Source organism: Piliocolobus tephrosceles, chromosome 17 (assembly GCF_002776525.5).
Source record: "Piliocolobus tephrosceles isolate RC106 chromosome 17, ASM277652v3, whole genome shotgun sequence".
In the NCBI taxonomy this organism is placed as follows: Eukaryota; Metazoa; Chordata; class Mammalia; order Primates; family Cercopithecidae; genus Piliocolobus; species Piliocolobus tephrosceles.
Window position 1 is genome coordinate 35,424,639 of NC_045450.1, and position 9,602 is coordinate 35,434,240.

The 9,602-nt window shown below is 50.9% G+C and overlaps 1 protein-coding gene across 1 annotated transcript in view; it reads right to left on the reverse strand.

The window, feature by feature from the left end:
• Window positions 1-1,787: 1,787 nt before the first annotated feature.
• The window catches only part of SNX20 (sorting nexin 20), a 12,916-nt gene continuing 5,101 nt past the window's right edge, over window positions 1,788-9,602 (reverse strand). The window contains exons 3-4 of the mRNA XM_023209910.2: window positions 9,048-9,199; window positions 1,788-7,440 (exon numbers count right to left, since the gene is read on the reverse strand). Coding sequence (XP_023065678.1) covers window positions 6,772-7,440; window positions 9,048-9,199 — 821 coding nt within the window. The 3' untranslated portion in view covers window positions 1,788-6,771. The remainder of the gene's footprint in view (window positions 7,441-9,047; window positions 9,200-9,602) is intronic.

Genomic DNA, 9,602 nt, shown 5'->3' on the forward strand with positions numbered 1-9,602 from the left:
TGCCAAGACATGATTTCTGCCCATGTCTGCCCTGATGGGTGAGCTAACTAAGGTTGCTGCACTGTGAGAGTGTAGAGGCTGCCCCTCGGTCCCCACCCCTTTCCTCAGGAAAGGACATGTGAGTGTTTACTGCACATCCTACAGATGAGGAGCTCACAAGGACCCTGGATGGGGGAGTTCTCTGAGGTTGCTGGAGCTGCTGCAGCCATCTTGTCACTGCCAGGAGAGAGCTCTGGAGAGCAAAGGCACAGCAGAGGAAAGCAGAACTAAGAAGAGACAGAGAAAGCGAAAGTGGGAAACGGAGAGAGACATGAGATGACAAAGTGTGGGTCCTTGGATCCTGCTTGGTGTAAAGTTAGCCTGCTCCTGGACTTTACAGATAATAAATTCCTTCCTCATCAGGTTAACCTGGGTTTTTGTGGCTTGTAACCAAAAGGGTCTGCACGGCCCACACACAAGCTCCCAGCTCATTTCCTTTGTAATTAGCAGTAACTGGAGGCGGGCGGTGCATGGATCTGCCTTGCCAGGCTTCTCTGTTAGTGCCTGGAGCCCACTCTCTCAGCTGGCACCGCCAGGGTGACACATCAGGCCGGGTGTGTCCTGGACTTGTGCTGTTTCTAGGTGCAAACCGGAACTGAGGATCCCAAGGGTAGTGGTGGGGGGTGGTTTCCTGCCTCAGGGCTGTGCTCCTGCTATCCCTCTGCCTAAAATTCTCCCCTCTCTGTGTTCTCAGGACCAGCTCCTTTGTATGCTCTGTAATTCTTTGAACAGCGCCTCCTCTGAGAAGCCTTCCCTGACCACCTGGCTGAGGACACCATTCTGTGTCAGCTTCCATTTGCTCTGGGAGAGGCCTCCTGACACTTCACTTCCATGAGGCAGGGACCAGTTCTGTCCTGGTCACTGCTGTATCCCCAGCTCTAGATAAGGCCTGGGACATAGGAATGCCACGGATGGTTGGTTATTGAGAAAACGAGCAGTTAGATCACGGCTCCCAGCACCAACACAACGGGGATGTGTTGGGAGCCAACCTACCCCTACCAGCAGGTGGAACTGGTTTTGCTGCTCCAAAACAGTTCCAGCTATGGGGACAGCCACTACAGAGCAGAGCTAAGGCCATGCTAGGCTGAGGGGCCACAGTCCACCCTGAACCATCCCTCCCAGCCTGGAGCTAGTGAGGGGGCTGAACCTGGGAGCTGACTGGGATGGGGGCTTGGTACAGGGACTTTTGGAGAGGAGGGCATTTTCTTGCTCTTACCATGGGGGCAACAGCTAGATGGGTGGCAGGACGGGGGAACCCACTCAAGGACGTACTGCGGCTTCAGACTTCAACCAGCCCAGAACACTTACGCCATCTGAGGGTCTTGATATCAGGGTGTGGCGTCAGGAGCCGGAGCCTATGGGTTGAAAGCCAAGAGTGGGCAATCAAAGCTGAAACCAGGCCCACGACTTAGGAGCTGGAGAGCACACAGGGCTGAACACACGACTTGGGGACCACGAAGCCAGGGAGCAAAGTCTTCAGGGCACTTGGGCAAGACCCCAGATGGTCTGCAGCAACGCACAGGCAACACGGGAGGATCGGCGCTAAGGGGTGAGAAATGTACCTCGTTTTGTGGGACAACATTTTCCAGTCCTTCTGAGTAAATCAAAGAGAAATCTCAGCTTGGTGATTGCAGGTCTTTAATGCTTATTTCTCTGTCTCTGTCTGTCTCGCTTAACAAAAGTCTACCAGCAGCCCCAGGCTCAGGGCCTGTCTCAGGTAAAAGCCGGTTAGGGTATAATAACAGTGATCGGTTTCATTGTGTTTATTTTTGTAGCTACTTTCTAATTATAGCAAGTGATTCTGAGTTTCCATTTAGGATAGTAATAGGAAGTTTCTTTTTCAAGTAAATGTGCATAAGTAAAAAGAGACTGCTCAAAGGAAAACGGCTGGTGGTTGATAGAACAGGCTGTGGCATTGTTGGGCCCCAGAGGAAAGGGCTGTACAAGCATGCAGGAATTTCTGGGAAGGCAGCTAAATGCAGTTTCTGCATGGGGGCCAGGAAGCATTTGGAGGCGTGACTGGGCACAGCTTGGCTTTTGAGCCCAAGAGAGGCCCGCTGGGGACATGCTGGGAGCCAACCTACCCCTACCAGCAGGTGGAACTGGTTTTGCTGCTCCAAAAACAGAGTTCCAGCTATGGGGACAGCCACTAGAGAGCACAGCGAAGGGCATGCTAGGCTGAAAGGGCACAGTCCACCCTGAACTGTGCCTCCCAGCCTGCAGCCAGGAAGCTCAGAGAGGCTAGTGGCCCTGCCCAGGACTCAGCACTGACCCTGCACCCCCAGGCGCAGCTGGGTGACCCCTAAAGGCTTCCTGGAATTTGAATGCAGGGTTATTTTGTGTGTGCTGCCTCTCAGAGCATGTCACTTTGACGTGGATATCTCGGGTCTGGTCCTAGTGCTGTCCCTGTCTCGCCATGTGACCCTGGGTGAGTCACCTCTCCAGCCCTTGATTTTCCCATCTGTAAACAGAGATGAGTAAAATGACCTTTAAGGGCATGTCAGTCCATTTTGCATTGCTATAAAGGAATACCTGAGGCTGAGTAGCTTATAAAGAAAAGAGGGTTATTTGGCTCACGATTGTGCAGGTTGTACAAGAAGCATGGCACCGACATTGCTTCTGGTGAAGCTTCAGGAAGCTTCCACTTATGGTGGAAGGGGAAGGGGGAGCTCATGACTTACATGGCAAGAAAGGGAGCAAGAGCGATGTCAGGCTCTTCTAAACAACCAGCTCTCACATAAACTAACAGAGCAAGAACTCACTCATTACCACGGGGAGGGCACCAAGCCATCCATGAGGGACCTGCCGCCATGACCCAAACATCTCCCACCAGGTCGCACCTTCAACACTGGGAGTCACATTCAGCATGAGATTTGGAGGTGACAGCCATACATCCAAACCACATCAAGGACCCATTTCAGTGAGGGGACCAGGGGTATATCCCTTCCCTTCTCCTCCACATCCTTTAATGTGGGGCTCAGCAAGGAAAATACGGCTTGGGTCAAATTAAAGCCTGGGCTTAATTTCATGCTCCAGCTATTAGCTGTGTAACCCTGGGCAAGTCACTTACCCCCCCCAGATTACAATGTTACAAATGATCCCATTTTCCTCAACTGAGACATGGGATAGGAACATGTCCCGAGCAGAGCTGGACTGATGGTGCTATCAATGGCCTGACAGTGCCTGGTCACACAGTAGACCTGGGGAGCCCTGACTTTTACCACACAGGGAGCTGTGTGCAGAGCTGGTTTTCAATTGTGGGCTTGGCATGGACCTGTCGGCATCCCAGGGGACAGGGTCTCATGAGGATGCCTAATCCCAGCTCAAAGAGGAGACCCCAGGACTCCGTCACAGCCAGTGGCAGGGAGTGGCTGCTGGAGCAGGGCTTCATTGGAATGAATGCCTTTAAGCTCCAGGCCAAATGCCCAGAGTGGGTTTGCAGGTATGGTTGTGAGCCTGGGATGGTGGGCCCATCTGCAGTCCCCTGGGATGGGACACCTGTACGGTAGAGGGCCCGGGTGGAGAGAAGACAAGGATGAGGATGAACCCAGGACCACAGACGGCCCAGTTCCGTGGATGATTTTCATCGAGGTGCCTTCAAGTCAGTTCAACACTGGGCTTCTCAACCTTTGAGGTATGCAGGTAAGAGTCGCCTGTGGCAGTAGGGGATGCTCTTGTTAAAGTGCAGACTCAGATTCAGCAGGTCTAGGACTGGGCCTGAAATTCTGTGTTCCTAACAAGGTTCCCTCCTGGGTATGGAGGTCAGGTACTCCTCACCTCTCCTGTGGACCCAGCTTTTGGGGGGTCAGGAGAAGAAGGTCCAGTCCCAGCTGCCACCACTCTAAAGTCTCCTAGAAACAAGGACTAATACAGGTGGCGTAGGAGAGGGCCCAGGCAAACAGGGGAGGTGGGGTACACTGGTGGGGCGGCAGTGGGCCCTGCGGAAAGCTTGCTGGAGGAGGGGGCCTGAGGAATTCAAGGACTTGTTCCAGGAACCCAAGGAATGAGTGGGCTCTAATTGCTGCAGCATATGGGAGATGCCAGGAGGAGCTGACTGTGGCAGGCCATCCCAGGCCATCAGACAACTTGTAGTGGATGAAGATGCAATGTCCATGGCCAGAAGAAACTCCCATGGACCTTCAGGCCAAGGCTGCCAGAAGCATGAGGAAGGGGCAGCATTGAGTGTCATCAGGAAGAGGCAAGGTGATGGTCCTGAAGCTGCCCCATGTGGCCAGTCCCTTTTTGGGAAGCCTGAATAAATCCATTTCCTGTGCACTGTGTGGGAAGCCAACCCCTTTTCAGAGGTACTGATGGGGAGCCCCCCATGTGATTCTATAGGCTCCTTTACTCCCATATAAGTATTTTCTCTTTCTGTGCACACCACACACACCCCCCCCCCCCACACACATATCATCTATCTGTGATTTTGAGATGCACATTTTTTTTCACGTTTCAGCACCTCTGAACTCAATGGGATCCTACACTCCTTATAGGCCTGGCTTGATGCTGACATCCTTCAGTCCAAGGGAAGACCTGAAGATCTCCAGGTCTTGAGGCACCTGGAACACCTCCATCTGAGACCACTTTAACATGATTTCTGTGCTTGAAGGATTTTGGACCACGCTGTGTGTATTCAGCCCTAAAACATGGGTGAGTGCCAGCTTGCAGTTCAAATTCTTAGAGGAAGTTCCCTGTACTCAACCCAGTGCCAAGTTTGATTTGTGCGAATTTTCTTAATGTCCCTCCTGTACAACAGGTTTATTTGGTATTAATCCTTATATCAGGGGTCTAACTCTTTGGTTTTCCAGGTTTTTTTTTTTTTTTTTTTTTTTTGCTGGAATACCCCATTAAACTGTCCATGTTGGGTATTTTTTCTTTCTTAGTAAACATTTGGTGCATCTTAGAGTTGACAGCATTTTAGATTTGAAGAAATAACTGACAAAATCAATATAATCTGTTCTGTCATTACAAATAGACTCATAGCTCTTTAATTTTTCCATTTAATACTTTACTTTTCCATAGGCCTAGATTTTCAAGAAGTCCAATATCCCTCACTTGAAGTGTCTTTTCCCTGGAGTAGATTGGGAGATTTGAGGGATATCTGTTCAAACACGAGAAAGTCTGTTTCTAGTCTCCCATCAAGCCTGATGGGGCGTCTACAGTTGTTACCACAAGGTGTCGCTGTTGAATAGATTCTGGTACAGTCTAGTGTATACTTGTCCAACTCTACAGTGATCACTTGCTGGGCCAAGTCCCTCCCCTTAAGTGGTGCCTCACATTAAGGTTCTCAAATTACAGACTCTTTAATGCACCCTAATGAGCTCATCCAGGCAGTTTAGGTCTTCAGGGGCTTCCAGCCTCCAACACACATTGGGCCAAAACCAGCCTGTACCACCAGCTCCAAGCCCTGTGTTGAATCTAGGTCATTGGTCCAGATGCCCCTTCATTCTGGGCCTGTGGTGTCCTTTCCAGACAGCAGACCTCAGTCAAGGGCATCCCAGTTCATCAGAGAGGTTCCAGGATCACAGACCCTCAAAAGGGGCAGTGTTGAGGATTCAGTCTCTTCTACACAGAAGCCCCATTAAGTATGTTGTATCAACTCCTCCCAGGGCTGTTTCTACATAACCCAGGGAAGCCATTCAGGGAACAGCTGCCTTATGAATGAAGATCCACCCCTAGACAATGTGCTATGCCATCCCAGCCAGAAAAATTGTTGGCAACTTCCCTTGCCAAAAATGCCTTGTATCACAGAATCTTATGCCATTATTGCTTTCTGGCCCAGGGTCCTCCCACCCTTCAAAAGGATGGCATACAACTCCCACCGTGTGTGTGTGTGTGTGTGTGTGTGTGTGTGTGTGTAGAGGCTGTTCTTGAGGGCAGTAGGTGAGATTTGTTTTGCTTCATCAGGTCTACATGGTAAGGGGGAAGGACTAGAATACTAGGATAGTATTAGGATAATGGATGGGAATATTTTAAAGCAATTCTGAGGTGGAAGGAACAGAGAGAAAAGCCTTGGAGCAGCTGGAGAGAACTGTCTTCAAGGAAATGGACTAAGCTTTGTCTAGAATGTGCAAGGTAAACTTCTTCTCCAGCTTCCCACGAAGACACTGGTGGGGTGGACACTGGTCTGGATGTTTTTGGCAGTTGGGTTTGTGTTTTGGAGATGAAGTGGCCATGGCATCAAAGGGACGTGGCACACAAGCAGAGGCATCCAAGGGGTCCCAGGAGCACCTCTGTCTGATACAGATGGGGAAATTGAGGACCAGAGGAGGGGCTTGTTCAAAGTCACCCAGCAAGTTAGAGCCCCCAATGGCTTTTCCCATTAACAATGAACTCCAGGCCAGGGGTGGTGGCTCACACTTGTAACCCCAGTGTTTTGGGAAGCTGAGGCAGGAAGATCATTTAAGGTCAGAAGTTTGAGAGTAGCCTGGGCAACAGAGAGATCCTGTCTCTACAAAAAAAATAAAAATAAAAATTAGCCTGGTGTGGTGGCGTGCACCTGTTTCCCAGCTACTTGGGAGGCTGAGGTGGGAGGATTGCTTGTGCCCAGGAGTTTGAGGCTGCAGTTAGACATAATTGAGCCACTATACTTCAGCCTGGGTGACAGAGCAAGACTGTCTCAAATAACAAAAAAGAAAAGGAAAAAGGAAAAAAGAAGAAGAACCCCAAACAGCCCACCATGAGCCATGGTGACCCCAAATCTCCAGCGTCCCTGCGGGGTCTTAGGCCGGCTCAGTGCAGGTATTCTCGCACGGTGAGCTCCTTCAGGGTGATGCCGCGGGGCGTGGGCCTCCGGAGCTGGCTCTCCTCCAGCCTTTCCTGCAGAGACACGAAGTCCTTGCCCAGCGTGTAGGCCAGGCGGACCATGGCGTCCAGCAGAGGCGCGTAGTAGCGATGACCCTCTCTGGCCTGCAGGCGCTGCAGGGCCCTCTCTCCTGCCGCGAAGGCCTCGGCCGGGCGGTCGAGGTCGCGGTGGCACAGCAGCACAGCGCATAGGGCCGGGACGGCGGCTGCGGGGCAGTGGGCGGTGAGCTTCTCCTGCAGCGGCAGCACGCGCAGCAGCAGCTCCAGGGCGCGCGGGTACTGGCCGGCCCGCAGGCAGCCGAACGCCTCGCGCAGCTCCGGCCGCGTGAGGAAGTCCAGGAACTCCCGGGAGCGGCGCACGCAGCGGATGGCGTAGAGCAGGCCCAGGTACTCCTGCAGGGCGCGCCGACGCTCGCAGATCATCTCCTCCGCGAAGTTCCCCGTCAGGTGCTTCCTGGGGAATTCCACGTCTTCGATCTCCTCCCTGAACGTCTTTAGCAGCGCTTTCTGGAGCTTTGCGAAGTCGGAATAGCGCCGTTCCAGGACGGCCTTGTTGTTGTCAAAGCTCCCAGTCTGGATGACGATGATTTGGTACACCTAGGGCGCAACCAGAGAGAGCCATGGCCACCTCCTGGCGGGGGCTGCGGTGGACGCAGCACCCCGAGAGTAAAGTTAACCAGGCCGGTGTAAAGTATGCCCTGAAAACGGGTGATCCTTATATGCAATTCTGTTTATTAATTAACTAATTAGTTTAATTTTAGAGACAGGGTCTCGCACTGTTACCCAGGCTGGAGTACAGTGATAGGATCATACCTCACTGCAACCTTGAGCTTCTGGGCTCAAGTGACCCGCCCACCTCAGCCTCCTGAGTAGCTGGGACTACAGGCACACCCACTACCCAGCTGTTTTTTTTTATTTTTATTTTTTAGAGATGGGGGCTGGCTGTGTTGCCCAGGCTGGTCTTGAACTCCTGGGCTCAAGCGATCCTCCTACCTGGGCTTCCCAAAGTGCTGGGATTACAGGCCTGAGCCACTGTGTTTTAAATTACTATTGACATCAGCTGAGTCAACCGTGGAACAACAACACAGCAAGGTGGGGACATCTGGGAGGAAAAAGGGCAGAGGGTCCTGCCCTGCAGGCTGCTGGGGTCCCTCTTGGCTTTACTTGCTAAAACTGGGCCTCCTTTTTCTGAACTGAGTTGCTGTGTTTTCCAAATGTTTCACATTTGGGAGTTAGTTTTAGGTACAATATAACATCATTTAGGTACACTGGTGATGCCGTTATATGGTAAGGAAATCATCCCTTTTCAATTATCTTTCAAGAGAATCCTGATTACAGGCAATTATATATTAAGGGCAATTATAACCCATGCATCTGACTCCAGAGCCAGATTGCATGGGTTATAATTACAGTGCCACCATGGTCTAGCTGTGTTGTTTTAGATGAGTAATTTAACCTCTCCGAGTCTCACTTTTCTCATTCATAAAACAAGGATAGGCATAGTGCCTACCTCACCCGGTGAGGATTAAATGAGTTAATGCACTGAAACCACATGGAGCTGTGCCCAGCATGCCATTGGCATTCAGTGGCAGCTTTGTTATTTATCCTGGTCCCAGGTAAGTGAAGGAGAAGGATGAAGTGTGGCTCTTAGGCAGTCTTTAACATCTCCTTAACACAAGCTAAAATTCCAGTGTAACAGGGAGAGCAGCCCCCAGGCGCAGGGCTTTCCTGAAGCCACAGTACCCAGCTAGAATTTAATAATAGTGCATAGCTTTCCTTGTATTGACTTTCCTTGTTTTGACTTTTCTAGTATGTTACTTTTTCTTTGTGCCATGTGATATTGGTTTCCCATTTAAGGCATTTCTCTTTGAAATAAATGTACTTTGTGTTTTTAAAAAGTGATCCAATTTAAAGAAAAAATAAGTAGTAATAATTATAATGGATACAGGGATACGGCAAAATTGGTGAAGAAAGGACAGAAGTGACCGACACCCAATAAGATGGGATTAAACTGGGCTATTTCTTTCTTGGGACCAAGAAGCATGACTTCCATGGTTCGAATCCTCACAGACCCTCGCAGGTGCTGAGCCTGAAGCGTGCTGACCCATTTCATAGTTGGGAAACCTGAGGCCCCACAAGACTTATTCAGGGCCAGGAAGGAAGCAGAGTGAAAGAGGCTCCACCATTTCCCGATCTCTGCTTACCACAAACTTAGAGACTTTTCTCTCCTCGATGCGAGCTGAAGCAATCTCAAAGAGCAGTTTGACGTGCTTCCAGCGGCATTTCTCGTTCTGCCAGTACTGCTGAAGCTCCCGCGTGGTCATGCTGGAGTTGGAGCTCAGGCCACTATGCATGTCTGGAAGGACAACACCCTTAAGGATCTGCACTCAGTGCACTTTTGAGGCATGGCTTGGGGAGATGGCTGGGTCTATCTGAGATGGGCTATCAGAACTCCTCAAGAGTACTGAATATCCCTCTCTCCCACCCCACCATTTATAGGCCCAATTGGGGTATCAGACAGACCTCTGTGCCCAGCCTGGCAGAATCCACCCTACCACTGACAATCTCAAATAGCCCATCACCCCCAAATGGTTTCTTAGCTGTGGAATGTGGTGTGGGCATTTTGCATCGTCCACTTCTGGTCTGCAGATTGGCCATGGTGAAATCCCCGCTCTGGACAAGTAGAGACTGTGACTTGTGTGTTTCTGTGCTCCCTGCAGCCCTGACTTTGTGACTGTCGCCAGGACTCCTTGAACACA